Source organism: Phacochoerus africanus, chromosome 6 (assembly GCF_016906955.1).
Source record: "Phacochoerus africanus isolate WHEZ1 chromosome 6, ROS_Pafr_v1, whole genome shotgun sequence".
NCBI lineage: Eukaryota > Metazoa > Chordata > Mammalia > Artiodactyla > Suidae > Phacochoerus > Phacochoerus africanus.
The window spans coordinates 103,341,103-103,361,295 of NC_062549.1; the positions used below are offsets into that span (position 1 = coordinate 103,341,103).

The 20,193-nt window shown below is 39.3% G+C and overlaps 1 protein-coding gene and 1 long non-coding RNA gene across 3 annotated transcripts in view; both read left to right on the plus strand.

Annotated features, from left to right (window-relative positions):
• The window catches only part of GDAP2 (ganglioside induced differentiation associated protein 2), a 64,856-nt gene extending 59,157 nt beyond the window's left edge, over window positions 1-5,699 (plus strand). For both annotated transcript variants that reach the window (XM_047784891.1, XM_047784893.1), the window contains exons 13-14: window positions 654-797; window positions 5,235-5,699. In XM_047784891.1, the coding sequence (XP_047640847.1) occupies window positions 654-797; window positions 5,235-5,282 (192 nt within the window). In that variant the 3' untranslated portion in view covers window positions 5,283-5,699. The remainder of the gene's footprint in view (window positions 1-653; window positions 798-5,234) is intronic.
• Window positions 5,700-10,329: 4,630 nt separating this feature from the next.
• Window positions 10,330-19,880, plus strand: LOC125129783 (uncharacterized). Its single transcript, XR_007135542.1, has 2 exons — window positions 10,330-11,932; window positions 14,478-19,880. It is a non-coding gene; the product is annotated as an uncharacterized LOC125129783 (long non-coding RNA).
• Window positions 19,881-20,193: the final 313 nt, after the last annotated feature.

The window sequence follows — 20,193 nt, forward strand, 5'->3', positions numbered from 1 at the left end:
TTTCTCTTTTTTTTGCAACCAACAAATTTTTTCAGACTAGCTTTTATAGAGAGATTGCATGTTGTGAAGTCAAATGAGCAAAGGTGCCTCCATGCCCACAGAAGATTCACTTCAACTGAGAAAGAGACTACCTGCCAAGTGTCAACTGAAAAATAAATCTCTCAAAAATTGGCAAAACGTTTTCAATCTCATTTGAAAAAATGAAAAGCGTTTGTGCGATTTGGAGATGTTAACCGTTTCCAGCGTACCAGTGAATCCATTCCATCAATAATGAGGTGGTTTTGACCCCAGCCCACAGTGAGAAGCATACACAATTGCATCACAACACACTATGCTTAGGAGCGTATAGACAGATCTATAACAGAAACTGAAGCTTCATGAAACAGAGCTCATTCTTAACCACATCCCCTGGAAGTTGTTGCTCTGGTGTGTTTCTTTTCGTTGTTTTTAATGCTGTTCACAATCCAGTAAACTGATGCCCAATTCACTGATACGCTTCAGCTGCACGTTGAAAAACACTGCTTATTGCAAGATTTTTTTGATATCAACTTCAGTTTTGAAATGGTTTTTATCCAGCATAAATTTTCAAAATCACATTTACATTTCTAACTCTGGCCACTGGCTTAAATTGTTTTTTTTCTTCTGTTAATCAGGTATCAACATGGTTTTTTACCACCTTTTCTGTCTCAGGCCTGAAGGACAAAATCCACCATGTGGACAGCCTCCACCAGCTATTTTCTGCCATCTCACCAGAACAGATCGACTTTCCTCCTTTTGTCCTTGAATATGATGCCAGGGTAAGAAGTACCAGGAATTCTCTCTCACCTGCTGTAGTGTTGTAACTATTGTATAGAGCAGTGCTTATAAGCACAGCATCTTTTCACCATGAGATGATATTAATGCAGTTAAGGTGTTTTAGTAAATTTGATAGTATCATTTTGACATTCTTTTCCTACAGCGAATTTAGGAAAATGCTTGGTTCTGAGAGGGCTTTTCCAAAACCCAGGAAACTTCAGTGGGGAGGTATTTCTGCTGTAGGTTTAAAGCCAGTCCTTGCTTATATTGTCATTTTTCTACCACCTTTGAGACACACCTCTGCCCAATTTTGTTAGGACCGAATAGCTTTTCATCTTCATAAATAGAGCCTGAAGAATCTGTTAGTGTCCAATGTTTTTCAGCATTAATTATCAGCCAGGTAGCCTATCTTAGTCTCTACTAGACTAAAAGTTTCATTTTGCTAAAAGTTATATAATGTTTGTAAGAGCATCAGCAATGACCTTATTACTTACAGATGCATTTGTGAATATAGTAAACACTAAGGCTACTCTAAATTTCATCAAAGCTCTATTCCATTGTGTTTAGTCACACTATCACTTAAAAATGAAAACAAAAGCAAAAAAGGAACAAGTTTGGCCCAAAAGTTATCAATCTCCTTATTCAGTGTCTTTGTGTATGAATTAGGGAATATATTTGAAGGTTATATTAAGTTCAAAATGAATTATTCTTCCCTAATTAGTGTATACCATGTACAAAGTAAATATCCTACAAGACATTTTCTCTGTACCATTTCTCTGATTTTAGTTATGATTTCTGTCCCACTATATGTGAAGAGCAACGTATTTAGTGTGTTCTAATAGCTAATAAAATTTCATGTTTCACTTCTGCGCAGAGACGGTTTGTAATTGGAGTGACTGGATAATAATAGAAAGATTGGTAAATGTATGGGAAGGGAAAAAGATTATCAGTTTTTATTTCTTGAAGATTGCTAGAGTAGAAAATAAACTCTATTATGTTCTTTGAATTATACATAACTCTTCTTAGTATTTTTTAAAAAATGGATAGCTGAAAATGTGAAAGGCAGTGACGTTTTGATGCCAAAAATTTGGACTAATGACTCAATACTGATGTCCGGATTCATTGTTTATTTTCTGGGGTAGAAATATATAAGTTCAGTTGTATTGGTTAGAAAACCCAAAGGGTCGATTTTTAAGCCAACACATTTTCTGTATACTTAAGGGCCTAGAAAGCAGGTTTTCATCAAATATCAACACTATACTCAAGCTTGGTTTTGGTTTTTAGTGTTTTGTATGCATGGTTTTATCGGGGTGTTTTTGTATTTTATATATCAAATACGGGCCTAATTAATAATGTGGTTAATCAAAATTAAATAACCTATAATCAAACACTTCGGTCACTGGATCATCTTTCCGTAGCAGTATTAGAGCTTTCTAAGAATTAGGCCATCCATATGTGAAGGCCAAAGAGAGGAATAAAAAGAGGGAGGAAACAAAGAAGCTATCAGGAGATATGTGGAAAGGGCAGCCAGAGGGCAGATCAGTAGATGCTGCTTTATGTGTTATGCTGCAGTACCTTAGCTCCTCTGTAGTTGGTGGGGAGCGTCCTGCTAGGGAGAAGCGCCGTTATGTTCCTGTTGAGAAAGATGGCTAAAGAGTGTCAGCGACAGGCAAGGAGACAAGTAAGAGGTTTTCAGAGAAAGCACGGGGAGAAATGAGACTAAAGCTACCACAGTGGTAGTGATGATGGCAAGGGTTTGAAGATCTCAGAGATACTTAGAAGTCGACATTTTAGGAAATGCGATCCATAGCATTACGGTGACTGAGCAGCCGGCTACTGCCAGGGGATGAAGGAGGAAAGATGCCTAAGGTGACCACCAGAGTTGTAGCTTTAGGAGACTCAGAGAATGGTGTTGCCACCGTCCTGATAGGCAATTTGAAGGAAAAGCATTAGGGCAGGGGTGGGGCTTGGAGAGAAGAGAGGACAGATGGTCTGTCCAGTTTGCAGTGCCCCGTGGGACATTGAGGTGGAGGTATGGAAGGTGGTTGGATGTTACCTTGTAAAGAAAACTTTTCCTTTGCTAGGAAGAATTAAGAATATGATTAGAGAAGAGGAAATGAGTGTCGAGTTGGTTAATTTTATCATGATGTCAAAGTGTGCCTTGCCCAAAATAGGTTGTTCATTTGGCGAAGGTATGATGTGGTGTTGCTTGTTGGCAAGTTTCAGGAGCTTCTGTTTCTGAATCTTAGGGGACTTAGAATAGTGACGAAAGTTTTATAGGTTTAAAGGGAGCTTTGAAGGAAGTTAGAAGGTAATTTTTACCTATCTAGATCAAAATGGTACTGAGACCACTTCAGAAAGGGAGTTAGCATTCTTATAAATACAAGCAAAGTAGAGAGTGTACAGATTTACCTGGTAATAGTTCTTCAACGTTCTGTGATCGTTTCCAGAAATAGAGAAAATATTTGATTGCTTGTCAGTCTTTTCCACACTGTGAGATTAATATAAAAGCGCTTTTTCATAGTATTAAGAATTAGATTTGCCCTTCTTACTTTATCACAATTTAATGTAGATATAAGAAACCTAGAAAAATATTGCAGTGGAATGGAATGGAGAAATTTAAAAGATGGATAGTGAAGCATTTCTTTTCAGTTGAACTTCAGAATAGATTTCTCTCTTAAGGCATGTGTCTTAAGTACAGCTTCCATGCACATTGAGAATACTGGAGTGATCAGAATAACAGTTTTTTGTTTTTTGGGTTTTTTTCTTTTTATGGCCACACCCATGGCATATGGAAGTTCCCAGGCCAGGGATTGAATCTGAGCCACAGCTGTGACCTATGCCACAGTCGCAGCAGTGCCAGATCCTTTCACCCACTGAGCCAGGCTGGGGATCCACCCTGCAACTCTATAGTGACCCGAGCTGCTACAGTCGGATTCTAAACCTACCATGCCACAGTGGGAACTCTTGTATAACAGTTTTTGGTAGGAAATTCTAAAATACAAAAACAAATGTTTTGCGTTATTCTTTTCAAAAAGTGTATCCAATCCTTGGATTTGTTTCTACCATTTTTTTTTTTTTTAATCTTTTTGCTGCCTGCTCAAATCTATGATCAGAAAGTAAGTTCTCCTGGATAGTCTCGTTTTCCTGGTTATGGTTCTAGGATCAATTTCTGCTCCAGAGCATTTGCTCTGAAGAATGGCAGAGCTTTTGATTGTCACCTGAATAACATTTAACTGCCTACTATGTTTAAGACTGGGGGAATTAATGCTGCATAATAACAATAATGTAAATAAACCATAAAGCAATGCTGTTTTCATCCTGCCTCTCATTCTCCTTATCTGTTATCCAACATTAATGCTAAGCATTTTTTTTATTTACGGTTTATTGAAAAACAGGTTACTTGTCAAAGAAATACTTTCCTTAATAACAAGAAATGAGGAGTTCCCATCGTGGCTCAGTGGTTAGTGAATCCAACTAGGAATGATGAGGTTGCAGGTTTGATCCCTGGCCTTGCTCAGTGGGTTAAGGATCTGGCGCTGCCGTGAGCTGTGGTATAGGTCGCAGACGCAGCTCGGATCCCGAGTTGCTGTGGCTCAGGTGTAGGCTGGTGGCTATAGCTCCGATTAGACCCCTAGCCTGGGAATCCATGTGCCGCAGGAGTGGCCCTAGAAAAAGCAAAAAAAAAAAAGAGTCGTAAGTCTCATAAATCTGATTTCAGGTCCATCTTACCATAAAGCTAGCTGTCTTGATTTTTATTAAGATAAAGTTAGCCAGAATACAGTCAGAAAATGTCCCCTTACAACTGATTCGTCACTTGCTACCCTTGACATTGAAGTTTGGCATTTATTCTCCATCCTGATCTTGGATGCCCTAAAAATTGTAATCGTTGAAAGCCTTCCCACTCAGGCATGTCATGGAAAAGACTCATTTCCGCCGACACAGTTACCGTTATTAAATCCCTCAGTGATCATTTTTGTTTCATAACTCAGAGATTCAGCCCACGGTGAGACATCACAGTCCAATGCAAAAGAACCTGGGCGTTTTAGATTTGGGTAGACGTGGATTTACATTCAGGCTCTTCTGGTTGCCAGTTAGGTGACCTACGTGCAGCTATGCCATCTTTGTGATGCTCAGTTTCCTGTTCTGTAAAATGAGGATGTTAACCTGCTTACGGCATCACGTGAGGATATAAAGGAATGATGAAAGAAGAGGGCTGATTAAGTGTCTGGCACATAAGAGTGGTAATAGTATTTTTAAATATTATCATCCTGACTCCCACTGCGTACGTGACGCCAACTCTGATGACAGGCCTGCTCAGGGCCAGGCCAGGCCTGGGCTAGACATTTTCCACCTGCTTTATCGTTGACTTTTATAGTCCCAGTTACAGTGATCATAGTATTTATTGTTCTTGTCTTTTTTTTTTTTTCTTTCTACAGGAAAATGGGCCTTATTATACGTCTTATCCCCCATCACCAGATTTGTGACCTGCTGTCTTTCCGTGCTCCTGGTTTCTAAGGACGCCACTTTCTCCACAGATCACTACCTATTGAAGGGATATTCATTTTTGCTGTACAGATCCAGAGAGCCTTTTGTCCCCACCTCTCTGGTATTTTTTTATTGACTGTATATTTTCTGGCACATAAGCACTCTGAAAATGGTAGGCCATTCCGAACTGTACACTTATTTTAAATTTGTATATTTGTATCAAATGAAAATGTTCACTTTTCGAGGGTCCTTAATAGAAATGGGGGAGCAATTTTTGAGTATCTTCAGTTTCCTGAAAGGACACTGGATTCTCCATTAGACAAGCCACAGTGTTGTCCACATCATCTCTTTAACCTTGCACGCTTTCTTTGTGTACTCAAGTGTTTCTGAAAATATATAGAACCACCGTACGCTGACCTGATGCATTGTTTGCTTCAGATCCTGGCATCACATCTTATACAGACCATTTGGTTATGTTAAAAGAGAATTGTCTGGGATCAAGGATATAGAGATGTCACACACATCAAATTAGCGAAATACGGGTCTCAGACTTTTACTGCACCAGTTAAGACTTAAGATTTCAGGACTGACCTTCCTTGTATTAAATGGTTCATTCAGATTGTCACTGGTCTAGTCTCCACAGCAGGGGAAACAAGAAGACTGTATCTTGAGCCTTTTTGCTATAATTCTAGGTGATTTGGTCTCCTCATTCGACAGGACTGCACACATTAGTAGCCTTCAGTGGAGGGCAACTGCTAAAGACTCTCTCAGTGAGCCTTAGAGAGAGAGCTGCTTTCCCAGAGGCATGAATGATGGGAGGGCATCCTTGCAGTGTGTCTCAAGGCAACACAGAGTTGCCTACCCCAAGATGAAAGAAGTGTGTTTCAGTGAACAAAATTCCAGACTCCTTTTTGCCACTCAGGCTTTGTTTGTGCCTTAACTTGCTAATGAATAAAATTAGCATTATGTGACCTATCTCACAGAGCTGTCCTGAGGGTAGCCCTTAGGAAGGGTTTTGATGACCTTGGATGAAAAGTGCTAGGACTAGAGTTTGTGTGATGGGGTGGCTTCACTGAGCTTTTAACTGATAAGAAATACACTTGAAGGAGTGTTGCAGGGCACTCCTCTTGTCCTTGGCACCTCTTGAGTGATTTCCCTTTTCTAGGGACAAGAGCTGTTAGTGCAAAATCCCAACCGTTAGGACCTCCTTCCTACACTTGGTCCAGAATTTCTTCTGGCCTACTCCTCCTCCAGTGCTACACTTTAATGAGAGGCAGCTGTTAGCCCTTTTAAACATCACTTCTTGCATGAAGGTCAAACCATTATCATTTCCATCTGGGTGTCTTCATATTCCTTTTGATTCCTCCGTTAACCCCCCATCCCCCTCACCCTGTCATGTATACTGGCAGTTCAGAGAAGAAAAGGTAGAACTCTCCTGTCCCAGTGTGCTCAGGATTGACGCTTCCAAGGATCCCATTCTTGTATTCAAATAAATTCCTCAGCAGGGCGATAAACATTTTTCGGTAGGGAGATCCACCTGTAGTTGTGTTAACCACATCCTCTATTTTCCCACATAAACAAAAAGGGGCTTTAAGTTTCTTAGATAAGCAGTCTTATCTTTTGCATGTAATGGACACATTTGCTTTGTGCCCAGAAGCTATACCACTTGTTCCTTACATATGCTTATTTGTTAAGGACTTCCTATTATGTTCCCTAGGTCATCAGGTCTAGACAACCAGTCAAATGTTTGATATTAAGCTTCCTCTCAAAACATTCCTCCTTAACCCCTTGAGCCTTAACCTTTGAAAAAATTAACCTCATCCTTTCCAGTCAATTGTGAGTTCATATTTGAGGTATCCTTTCACTGGGAACAGTTGTAAAAACATGCCAGCTTTTCTTTGTTAAAGGTGGACCTGGCTACCTTCAATTGGCATCTGGCCTGAATCATTTCCTCTATAAATAATAGAGCATTCAGGCTACTTTGCTATTTGAAAAGAAGCAAATTTGTATGTACAATTTCTTATATATAGGCCATAACGTTGAAAGGATGGCTTTTTGCTATCTTGACACTAGTGTATTGACAATGAGTAACGTAAGCAAGAATGTTTCATTGATGTCCTAGGGTAAAGGTTACATGGGACTGTATACATATCAACTGCATTTGATAGTTTGATGGTCACAAAAGATGATGTTGCTCTTCTCAATGAAACTGAATTTGATACAGGACCAAGTTCAGGCTTTTAGAGCTGTCTGAAGTATTATGTAATGGAGTTGTTTCAACATGCTAAATCCTAGGGGGGGAACATAATGACCTTGATATTGAAATGAAAAAGTAACGTTCAGTATACATCTGCCTTTTTCCAAAGGTTGGATAGCCTAGGTAACACACCACTTTTAAGGACACATTAGAGGATAAAGGGATAAAGAGGACCATGAGCATCTGATGTTAATTCAAGGCACCAGCAAGCCCTTAATTTTATTGAACTTTGGTCATGCCAAATGCTAGTTGGATTGAGGCAGAAACAACTTATAAAATATTAAGTTAATTCATGAATCAGTTCATAAAAGGCATCCTATGATTTTTAAAACAAGTTTGTTGCTTGCTTCAGCATATATTTGGATTCTTACCTATGTTCATTCTTAACTCATCTATGTCTTTATTTCTTGACAGCAAAAATGACTTCTTAGAAAAAGAACTCAGTCTTGGAGTTCCCATCATGTCTCAGCAGTAACGAACCTGACTAGTACCCACGAGGATGTGGGTCCCACCCCTGGCCTCACTCAGTGGTTAAGGATCCGGTGTTGCCATGAGCTGTGGTGTAGGTCTCAGACGCAGCCAGGATCCCACGTTGCTGTGCCTGAGGCATAGGCCAGCAGCTACAGTTGCAGTTTGACCTAGCCTGGGAGCTTCCATATGCCTCAGGTGCGGCCCTAAAAACAAAACAAAACAAAACCTCAGTATTTATTAGACTCTTGAGGCTTAGAGACCAAGCGGTTCATGTTTTAAAGATTTTCTTTTCTTTAATATGTATCTTATGTCATTGGCTGGTGCTTTTTTATATTTATTTTTTTCCAAAGGTAATCCATCTACAATAGTTTGAAACTGATTAACAGAGAATTTTTAGAGGATTTTTAGTAGGATAAATGGGTGTAGATTTTTAATCAAATATCTGAAGTTTAAAATGATTAAAATATCTTCCATTTCTAGAGAGGGATGAGTATACTCATCCATCTCTAGAGGGATGTAATAGAACATGGCTTACCTCTTTCTTCCTGTCCTCAGTTTGCTTAGATATTTTTTAGTCAATTCAAACTGTAGGTAATGGTTTCATCTTTTCTTTGCTGCAGTTAATAGGAAAGCAAGAAAACGTCGTTTCAGTATAAGCAAAAAATCACTCTGTTTCCCTTAATACATTGCCTGTGTATCTATGTATATAGAGTTTAAATTGCTTAATATATGGACATAAATTATTGAAATTTGAAGTGCAGAAAGAGAAGACTTGTATGGTTCTAGGAACAGGGATTGATTGTATTAAGAACCAAAAGGACTACCAGGTAGCATGTAAACCCCCTTTGAAACTGGAGTTAGCCAGTGAGTTTCAGATTGTGGTTCTCTTAAGTTATGGTCATTGTAATCCACATGCACTGGAATATTTCACCTGTACGGGTGCTAATATACCTCGTGGTATAGGATGGACTCTTGGTTTGTGATCGCCTGAGACCCTGAAGGGTCAAGGTGGGTTCTACCTGTAATCTAGGTCATATCCTAAACCCAGAGATTCTAAGGGTTGCCTTATAGGGATTATAATGTGGCTTATATGACCCAGATGTAGAGAACATAGAGCAATAAAAAGCCTAGCTTAAGCTTTGATTCTACCAAAATAGTCTTTGAACCAGTGGTATCAAGGTCATTTTAGATGTGAGTGGCTTTCTTCAGTATTAGTTGTTATCTTTGTTTTCTGTGCTTCCAAGAACAGTTATCTTTCAGTCTTTTTAAGTACAGCATGACTTAAATGTATAGGGTCTCTGGAAGTTCCCTTTGTGACGCAGCAGCAACGAATCCGACTAGGAACTATGAGGTTGCGAGTTCGATCCCTGCGCTCGCTCAGTGGGTTAAGGATCCGGCATTGCTGTGAGCTGTGGTGTAGGTTGCAGATGTGGCTCAGATCTAGGTGTTGCTGTGGCCCTGGCATAGGCCAGCAGCTTTAGCTCTGACTAGACCCCTATCCTGGGAACTTCCATATGCCATGGGTGCAGCCCTAGAAAGACAAAAGACCAAAAAAAAAAAATGTATAGGGTCTCTGAGTTCAAGAAAAGCATAGATATTCTCTAGGTGAATTATACTAACAAAATCATATCTGCTGAATGTGATCTAATATTTTTGTTGAACAGTTAAAACTAATACATTTTGTATATACAGTCTTACTTTTTTTTTTTGGTAATGTTGTTTTGTCAGTGTAAGCACATAGTCATCATAAACTGAGCCAAGACTTTGTCAAACCAGATGTTGTGGACCAAAATATTTAAATAAGAGCTTAACATATGTAAATGATTTTAATTGCTGTTGGGCAAAGGAGACCTAACAATGTTTTGATTGATTTGATCTTAAAATTTGTTCAAAATTCAGAAAGCTTTTATGAATGTTTTGTACTTAAAAATATATTTTGTTCTTTATGAATTAGAAATTACACCCTTTTTAAAGAGAGTCCACCTCTATGCAAATACAGCCATTAAGAATTGGGTGATAAAATGGTAATTTTTAAGTTGAATCCCAGCCAAGTACAGTCTTTTTTGGCCAATTACACCTGACATTTCTCTAATCATCAAAATTAGCCTACAGAGGAGTTCCCGTCGTGGTGCAGCAGAAAGGAATCTGACTAGGAACCATGAGGTTGCGGGTTCGATTACTGGCCTCACTCAGTGGGTTTAGGATCTGGCGTTGCCATGAGCTGTAGTGTAAGTTGCAGATGTGGCTCGGATCTGGGGTTGCTGTGGCTGTGGGGTAGGCTGGTGGCTATAGCTCCAATTTGACCCCTAGCCTAGGAACCTCCATCTGCCACCGGTGCAGCCTAGAAAAGACAAAAAGACAAAAAAAAATTAGCCTACAGAGCAGTACAAAATGTGATGAGTTTTATTGTCAGCCTTCTCTGTGGAGACCTAGACTAGTACTTCTCAGACTTTAATGTGCATATATTAAACAGCTGGGAATATGTTGAAATGCAGATTCTGATACAGTAGGTCGGGGAGAGCCTGAGATTCTTAGTGTCTAACAAGTTCTTAGGTGATATCAGTGCTCCAGGTCCCAAGACCACACTCCAAGTAAAAGCGCCTAGACTATATCTAGCTTCCATATTTCCCCTGTTTTGGGTAAAGGAGACAGCACTATCATTGTAATTCCTTCTGTGGGCCAGGCACTCACACATTCCTTATCTCATTTAATCTTCTTACAAAGCCTGTGAGGTAGGTGGTGGTAAAGTTTAAGTGATCTGCTAAAACCCAAACACACAAGCAATGTGGAATAGCGCAGTGTTTCTCAAACTTGAATAATGTACATCCGCTTTTAATAAGGAAAAATTCTTTTAGCTCCTTAGTTTTTACTTTATTTTGTTATAATGGTATCTAGGTTTATATATTACATATGAATGCCTTATGCTTTTAGCTCTTGCACAAATATAAAACCAAAAGTGTACAGATTAGACACAAGCAACACTAAAACGAATACAACTTAAAATAACGTTAACGAAATATGGTGGATGATGATGTTTTGCCAAAGTGAAACTGTCCCTCGTAATGTGATTATGGTGTGAGTACCAGAGTGCAGGTTCTTTCGTGTTCCGCATGCACCTATGACCATGGGCTAGGAGGTGACTCAGTTCTTCCACTCTTTTTCTCCGTTCACACTATTACTTTCCTTTGTTTAACACATAATGATGTTATTTGGTTGTCCTCTAGCTTGAATGCATCGTTTTCCTATTAAGTCAGCCTCTGTTCTCCATAAGCCTTACACAACTAAAGCAGAAGCTGGCTTAACATGCAAGTAAAGACATGTACAAACCTAGGCATTGAAACATTCTGGCTACATTTGGTGTTAAGGCAGTTATCCAGATCATCCAGAACATGAATATTAATTATTTTTAAAATGTTCATCAACATGAAAAAATGTCTAATTCTCATGGTAAACTCATGGATCTCTCACCCCACAAAGACGCATAATTCCTCTCTCTCTCCCTCTCCAGCGCACTCTCTCTCTCTCTCCAGCCCCCCCAACAATATTTTTCACTGTGATTAACAAAATTGGTTCTTGGGCTTCTGATGTACCTGGGTTCAGACCCTGGGCACGTTTCTCAACATTTTCTGAACCTTAGTGTTTTCATGTATTAAACAGGGATAGTAATACTCATTGAATGATTAAGAGACATAAATGCACTCATGATCATAAAGCATGCGTAGTGTTTAGAAATAGTAGTTATCATTGCTTTGATTAGAAGTAATAATAACCGACATTTGAGAACATACCCTGTGCCTTCAACTTTGCTAAACTCATTATATGTGTTATCTTATGTATTGACTTGTAGGATTGGGGTTCAAATCCAAGTCTGACTCCAAAGCTCATGCTCTTATAAAAAAGAATCTAATATAGACCGTCAATGTAAGTTGCTTATTTTCAAAGTTATTTAATGTTAAATTTGTATTATAAAATTAATAATGTCTCCCTGGAGGGGAAATAACTAAGTTTCCTTTTAATGATTGGGGGGGTGTGCTAATAATCAAATTGACGTAGATTACAGGTAAATTTTTTTTAAAATCTGTCATGCTAGGCTGTGGTCCAGTGAAAGGATATTAGGACCATTAGTCTCAACTTGTGCATTTAAGATCCATAACTAATGGTAACATGAGATTCTCCCTGAGTCTTTTTTTTTTTTTTTGCAGAAAAATAATTTTCCCCCACCAGTATTATCATAATATTTCTTGATGGTCTGAAGAATAATACACAGACATCTTAGTTTTCACCTGTAAAATACATTTTTTAAAATTGTTCTGGGAGTTCCCGTCGTGGCTCAGTGGAAACAAATCTGACTAGTATCCATGAGGATGCAGATTCGATCCCTGGCCTTGCTTCGTGGGTTAAGGATCCGGTGTTGCCATGAGCTGTAATGTAGGTGGCAGACGTGGCTTGGATCCCACGTTGCTGTGGCTGTGGCGTAGCCTGGCAGCTCTGACTAGACCGCTAGAGTGGGAATTGCCATATGCTGCGCATTTGGCCCTAAAAAAGAAAGAAAAAAAAACCAAACTGTTGTTCAAAAAAACGAAAAACAAAAATTGTTCTAACTCTCCTTTTAAATAGTTTCTATATTCTCGCTTTTCCTAGTTTTCTATTTTAAAAAATCTGAAGTTTTGAAAAATGAACACGCATACCTGGAGGCTGGCCTTTTTATTGTTTTGCTTTTTTATCTAATTGGGTGAAGGGAGAAAATACCAGAAGACAGTTGTAAGAACTCATTTATTAACAAAGATAGTATGTATCAAATTAAACTTCTTTCCCTACTTAGCAAAATATTTGCAGAAATTACCAGGGACACATTAAATGTGAGGCTGTCATTGAATTTTATTAAAATTTGTTGTAAAAATACTTCCCTTTATGCCATATGTATATAATATATATGCCAGATAATAATCTATGTTGTGGAAATTTTTGATTGTTTCCAATCCAGCCTCTTTTCCCCCATCAGCACAATCTTTAAGTTCAGTGAAGCCATGCCTTTCCGTACATGTGCGTTATCAAGACAGAAGCTGCGTTTTCTGTGTTACTTCCCTGCCGCATCCTGTATCGCAGCATAAGGAAATTGTTCTGGCTTCACATTATAGGTACAGCCCAGGTCTACTTGATTTTCTCCATTTTAGCAATCTGCTGTTTGATTTGGGTTGTGAGCTCTACTTCAGTTCAAGTTAATTTCCTCTTTCTCTTATTAATGTTAAGACTGGTTGACTTTAACTTTTCTCTTTTTTGCTTCTTTAAAAATCCAAATGTACTCTTTGTAAGTATGTATGTAAAGCCTCTGACGGTTATGTCTTCCAGTTCAGACGTGTCTGGCATTTTCATCTTGAAATGCTAATTATAAATGATAATGTCCTTGCTATTTTAAACATTTTAGGTGAGTTATATTTTCTAAGAATCTTTTTTCCTATAGTAAAGTAGGTGTTAAAATTTATTATGAAAGAGGCATTTGTTCTTAAACAGTGGAGAACCACAGAACCCTCTTATTTTACTGATGAAGAAATGGAGGCCCAGGCAGGTTAAGGCAGGTTGGACTCAGAGCCAGATCATGAGGATTGTAGGTAGTTTGAGGAGCACCTTGCCAGCTAGAGCTAGAGCTCTTTGATTTAACTATGCGCAGCTACTTGAATGTGACATTCTCTCTTATGTCCTCCAAAGTAGGGTTTTCTAATCATTTATTTTTTATTGACGTTGCCCTTGGCTCAGCCAAGTTCTAGGGGAAGACCAAGTTCAGGAGTTCAGCAGAGGTTATCAGTCATCATTCAGGGACTGTGAAAATACCTGGGGGTGGGAGGTGGATTTAATTTGAAGTTATAGGTTTGAGGTTTTTAGCTTTTTACCCAATAATCCATTCACTCCCATTTACTATCCACCTCTTAAACAAAAATTCCTCCTTTTAGCAAAGTTGATCAAGAAAGCAGCCTACCTCTTTGGAAATCAAATAACACTGAGGAAATGCTGAGCTGAATGTGCTGAATGTATGCCACGCAGGAAACTACACAGACTTTGGCAGTGCTACCCAATCAAGTGCCACAATAAGCTCTATATTAAAATTATGGAGGCTCTTGCAGGAGAAACTAAAGTTTTACCTATGAGCCCATTTTTCTGACAGTTAGTTTTATGGCACAGAAATTCTCTCGGTTACGTGTTCCTGAATCAGTGAGCAAGAGCACAATACAGAGAAATGTTCCACTTTTTCCACTCATTCAGTGAATAGTTACTAAGGATCCATACGTTAAAGGAATGCTGGCCGCTGTAACAAATACACTGAAAGCACATAATGGCTTAAACACAATAGAAATTTATTTCTTGGGTAAAGTCTGAGCAGATTGCTGGTGAGCAAGCAGCTCTTCTCCAAGTCTTGATGCAGAGACCTAAACTCCTTCAATTCTGTGGTTCCATCTTCTTCAACATGTAGCTCTCAAAGGATCCACGCTTTTCTAGAATCCAGCAGATGGGAAAGAACCCGGAGGACTTGCCCACAAGGTTTTTTTATGCCAGACCTGAAGGTGGCACGTGTCACTTCCAGTCATGTTCCACTGTTTAGAAGTCAGTCATGGGCTCCACCTAACTGCAAAGTCAGGAGGTAAGGAATGGGGTCTAACTGTGGGTCCAGGATAGGAATTTGGTGCTGCTCAGCTTTCTCCAGTAATCCAGGCAGTCTATTCTGTGCTGGAAAAAAATAAGCCATGAAAAATATATTCCAGCCAAGTAGAAATAAATTACTCTGTAATGAAAGAAATGCTCCCCTAGAGAGATGTCAAGTGTCAGAGAAGGGCATTGGCACATGATCACAACTTTGCCTGGAACAAAACCCCATGGCATAGCTCGGGACCTCTCTCAGCCGAAGCCCTGTCACCAGATGTGCACATGCTCTGGAGCAGACAGACTAGGCGGGCATCCAGATGCTGTTTATTGAACTTATCTTACTACTTAAAAGTCTGTGAATCTAGAGCATTGTCCTGTTAGCAATGCCGGTTTGCAGGCCTCACCCCAGAGCCACGGCATCTCACTCAGCATTTTATCAAGCTTCCCCCACGTGATCTACGTCCACATGAAGGTTTGAGTCACTGTTGTAATCCTGGCTCCAATGGTTGTGATTATTTGTATGATTTTAGCCAGATCACTCACTCTGTCCCTTCACCTCTTCATCTGTACGATGGGAGTGAGGGTATCTCCAGAGATAACGTCCACAGAGTTAAGTAACACCTGACACTTAGCAAGTAATGGATATTTTCTCACCCTAAGGGTTTATTTTAAAAATAACTATAAGGAGATACAGCTCTTTGAGCTGTAACCATTGGACTCATCCTCTTTCAATCCTTCTTTAGTCACACTGAGGACTTTAGCCCTTTGAAATGGTGAGAGGGTTTTTAATTCATATAGTCTAGTGTTCCTTAGAAATGAGTAAGCCCAGAAAAATAAACATTTCCAGAGTCAACAAGTATAGACAGCAGCCATGATTTTAATCTATGAACTATCAGGCTACAAACTTTATACACAGAAATGATCCACTAATCTGCTGACCTTGAGAGACACTAACTTCTTAAAGACTTTAGTCATAACATCTATAGTTAGCTTAGATTAATTGAAATAGGAGAAACCAGGTATTTGTAGTCAAATAATTTTGTTCAACCAGAAAATAACTTGGATTTCAACCTTTCAGGAATGTGTTTTAGTAGTATAATCTTCATGCCTCATTTAGTAAGTATAATATATGCACATTGAAGTTAGTTTTTTGCTTTATGTAATAACTTAGAAAGGTATCTAGATCTTTCAGTGCCTTGAGTTTATCTGTTTCATACTGTTTCTCTTAATCCTACGTGGCTAGTATAGAAAGTTATCAGAGATAAGGCTAATTATGTACTGCCCTAAGAACACCATCTTGGACTTAAAAGCATCTTTTAAGTCAGTTCCTAATATCAGCTTATGTGACTTTCTTTCTCTTAAATTATAATCTTAGAATTCCAGTTTAATTAAGGTATGTTTATTGTTGTTATAGGTGGTTTACCTTATGCTCTCCAAATTTTTTTAAGTTGAAAAATAAATTGGACAACCTTAATGATTATGGCCTTCATTCAAGGAAAGGAGCAAGCCAAGAACCACTCACATTTTAGTTCAAATAGGAACATTTAAGCCTAAATTTGTATACAGTCCTATGCATTTAGAGCTGGCTTCCCAATTCATAGAAAAAAAATCACCCTAACATTTGCCAGGCAAAGTCCAGCATGTTGCATGTTGTTTGCTTTTTACAGCACTTAGTACAAGGCCAGAACTAAGAAGTGCTAATACTTTCTTCTTGAATCCTTCTTGTTGATCTGTTGTCCTAGCAAATCCAACTTTGAACCTCATATAATCCACATAGGAGTTACACAAGAAACGGGAAAAAGGCAGGAATCTCATTTTTTAGTCTCAGTAGTAAAATGGCACAGTGTTAGAACACTCTGGGGGAGGGGCGGTTGTTTGTTCTGCTTTTATGTTTATAATTTATTGTAACATGTACCCAAATCAAATTATAATAGAGTCCTCCATTATATCCTTTTTGAGTATAAAGACTTCTATTTCTATTCTAATCTAATGGAGTTTATCCTTTTTTGGTATGTTCATTTTTATTTTCTCTTTCCTTTTTTTTTTTAGCAGCTTTAATGAGATACAATTCACATATCCTAAGATTCAGCCATTTAAAGTGTACAGTTCCCTGGTTTTTAGTACATTCAGAGGTGCAGACCATCACCGTTAGCTACTTTCAGACCATTTTCAACCTCTTAAAAGCAAACCCACACCCTTCCCCGTCTTCGCCATCCTCCCTCCTGTGCTGTGTGTCCTCCAGGACATTTCGTGTTGCACTCATCAGTAGAACAGAGTCTCCATAAACATTTGTTGAATAAAACCTACTGAAGCCACCAGCCAGGGGTGGTACCTAAGGAGTAATGGAAAGGGCAGTGGAATTGGTGTCAAAAGGCTGGATTCAGATCCTCACTGATACTCACTTGCTGTGTTGTTCTGGGTGTAGAGCCACTTAGCCTTCGCAGCCTTAGTTTTCACGTCTGTAAAATGTAGACAGCAGTATCTACCTCACCAGATGCTTGTGGGAGTCACTTGAGAAAACAGTTATATACAGTGCCTGAGCCACACTAGGAAGCAAGTCATATTTGTCCATTGATGAAAGGGAAACCCCTAGGGCGGTGACCAGGGGAAGTAACTGCTGCCAGATTAGACTTCAAAGCAATCTGGTAGCAGATATTTCCCCCGGTCACCGTCCTAGGGGTTCACAGTAGTGGTGCGGCATTTTCCTGTGCCTCGGTCTCCCCACTTTCCTTTCTCAGAGAAGAGAATTCTAGAGTACAACTTCCAACTACTTCCTTTCCCTTACCTCAAACTGCTGCCTCTCCTGTTTCTGCACTGACAGCTGCCCCCCCACGTGTGGAACGTTGAGTCTCCTGGAAAAGCCATACTTAGCATAGCAGCAAGCACTCTGTCAGCTGCAAAGAGCTAGCCTTCCAGGGCAGATTACCAAACCCTCATCCCAATTTAAGCAACAGTCATTGTCGCTTTCCTTCTCCAGGGGCACAGAAACCCTCTCCAGGAGGATAAGCTGTCTGATTGAGGCACCTGGTAACCTAGGGTTGATGGATAGGCCTTTCAGGGACTAGGGGACATATTTTACTGTTTTTTCTGCTCTTATAGCTACCACCTCCCTCTGCCCCTGGAGTTGCCTCAGCAGATTTGCTATGTATGCATCTTATGAAAATGTATTCAATGAAATCCTAGCATCTGTCATTTACAGGGTACTAGGCATTGTAAATATGTTATTCGAATCCTAACAATGACTATGCAAGCTAGGTATTTCCTTCATTTTACAGAAGGGGAAAAGATTTTTGAAATAAAGAAACTAGCCGTAGGTAACATCAGGGATTTGGTTTTGGTAGGGCAGGGAAGATTGGGTAACTCTGCCAATACAATGGGCTATCCGTTAGTGACATTGGTCTGGCATCTAGATGCATAGGCATCACATCTCATTTGTGACCTTGAACTCATTTCCTAGCCTCCTTGAATTTCAGTTCTTTCATATGTAAAGAATACTTAGAGTTGCTGTAAGGATCACATAACTTAATCGTTCTAAAATTCTCATAAATATTCGCTATTGTCTTATTTAAATATACTAACTGCTATGATCAAAGTGTCACATTGCAGACTTACCAGATGCATTTGGCTCTTTAATTTTAAATTAGGTCCCAGTACCAATTCAGAAGATGTATGATATATTTTGTATGTCTCTCCTTCCAGGGAAAATGACATTTTAAATCAAGGGTTAGCAAACTTTTTTGGTGAAGGGCCAGATAGTAAATATTTTAGGCTCTTCAGGCCATATGGTCCCTTATCACAGCTATTCATCTATGTTGCTATAATGTGAAAGCAGCCATGGATAATGCTTAAGCAAATGGGTGTGCCTGTGTTCCAATAGGACTTTGTTTATGGAGGCCAGAATTTAAATTTTAATAATTTTCAAGTACATTAAAATACTATTTCTCTTTACTTTCCACCATTTAAAAATGTAGAAGTCACACTTAGCTCAAAGGTCATTTAAAAACAGGCAGTGGGCTGTAGTTTGTCAACCCCTTTTAAAATAACTCAGCAGTTCTTTAAAGCTGGTGCATCTAGCAGAGTTCTTATTAGGGAAAAGCAATGTGGAGGAAAAAGAATTAAGAGCTGTTGACCAATTAACTAGCCAGCCCAGATCATAGCTACGTTAATCACTCCCTTGTCTGGCACAATCACGCAGCACCTCTGAGCTTAACGTCTCCATCTGTAAAAATGAAGTAGTCATAGCCCTTTGACTAATGGGGAAGGGAGCTTAATAATAGTTGTCACTTATTGAATGTATACCTTTGTGTTAGATATTTGGATCGTTTTAGCTCCAATCTGAAGCTGCACCTCGGATGGGACTTGAACCCACAGTCTTCCTTCCAACTGAAATCGCACAACTTGTCTCAAGATATACTGAAGCTCAGGTTCTCTATGTCTCAGCACAGAGGAATTCAGCAAGAGGCAAAGTGATAAGAAGTAAATTTATTGAGAGAGAGAGTGTGGGCCATCAGAGAAGGCAAGAGTAGCCTGAAATATACACATTCCATAGGTAGAGTGCAGTCTGTCTCAAAAGGTGAGAGAGTGGGCCTGGGGGAAACACTCAGAAGGTGAGAGAGCAGCCTGAGATATGGGGTGTTTAACTTTTATGGGCTGGGTAATTTCATAGGCTAATGTGTGGTAGGGTATTCCAACATTTTTGGAGAAGGGGCAGAGATGTCCAGGCATTGAGCCCCTGCCCACTTTTTGGCCTTTTATGGTCGTCCTTGGAACTGTCACGGCACCTGCGGGCATGTCATTTAACTGATGTATTACAGGGAGCGCATAATGAGGCTCAGGGTCCACCAGAAGTCAGTTCTGACACCATCTTGGGCTAATCTGTTCCAACCAGATTTTGTTGTATCCTCAATGACTAGCTCATTTCTTTTAAAGGTTGTGCCATGTCTCCTTCCCTCTGGTCTCAATTCTTATTATCTACACTTTACAGATGAAGAAATGGAGGCCCAGAGGCAAATAACCTGCTCAAGGTTACAACACCAGTATCTAAACCCAGGTGTCTGGCTCCCCTCAGCCCTCCAACTCTCTCAATAGAATACAGACCCCATGAGAGTGAAGACCTTATTGGACTTGCTCTGTGCTATATCCCAGTGCCTAGACTAATACCTGGTATATAATAGGCATTGCATAAGTGTTTGTTGAATAAATGACTGAATGAACTTTTCCATTATGCCACTCACTGGTTCTTAAATTTTTTTTTCTTTTTTTTTTTTTTTGAGATCAAAGATACCTTTGGGAAATAATTTAGAGTTCTGGACCATCTCTCCAGGTGAATTAAATTTCATACTGAGAAACCATGCCTTAAATATTTGGCAGACTACTAAAAAAAGATGCTGTTCATATACTCTGAATAATACTGATTATAATTCTTTCCATAAGTATGGAAACAGGATTTGGAGATGTCGTATGTCTTTCCTCTTCTTGAAATCATGATATTAAAGGCATTAAACCAGGCCTAAAATGTTTTCTTCTCTACAGTTGATCATAGCTAC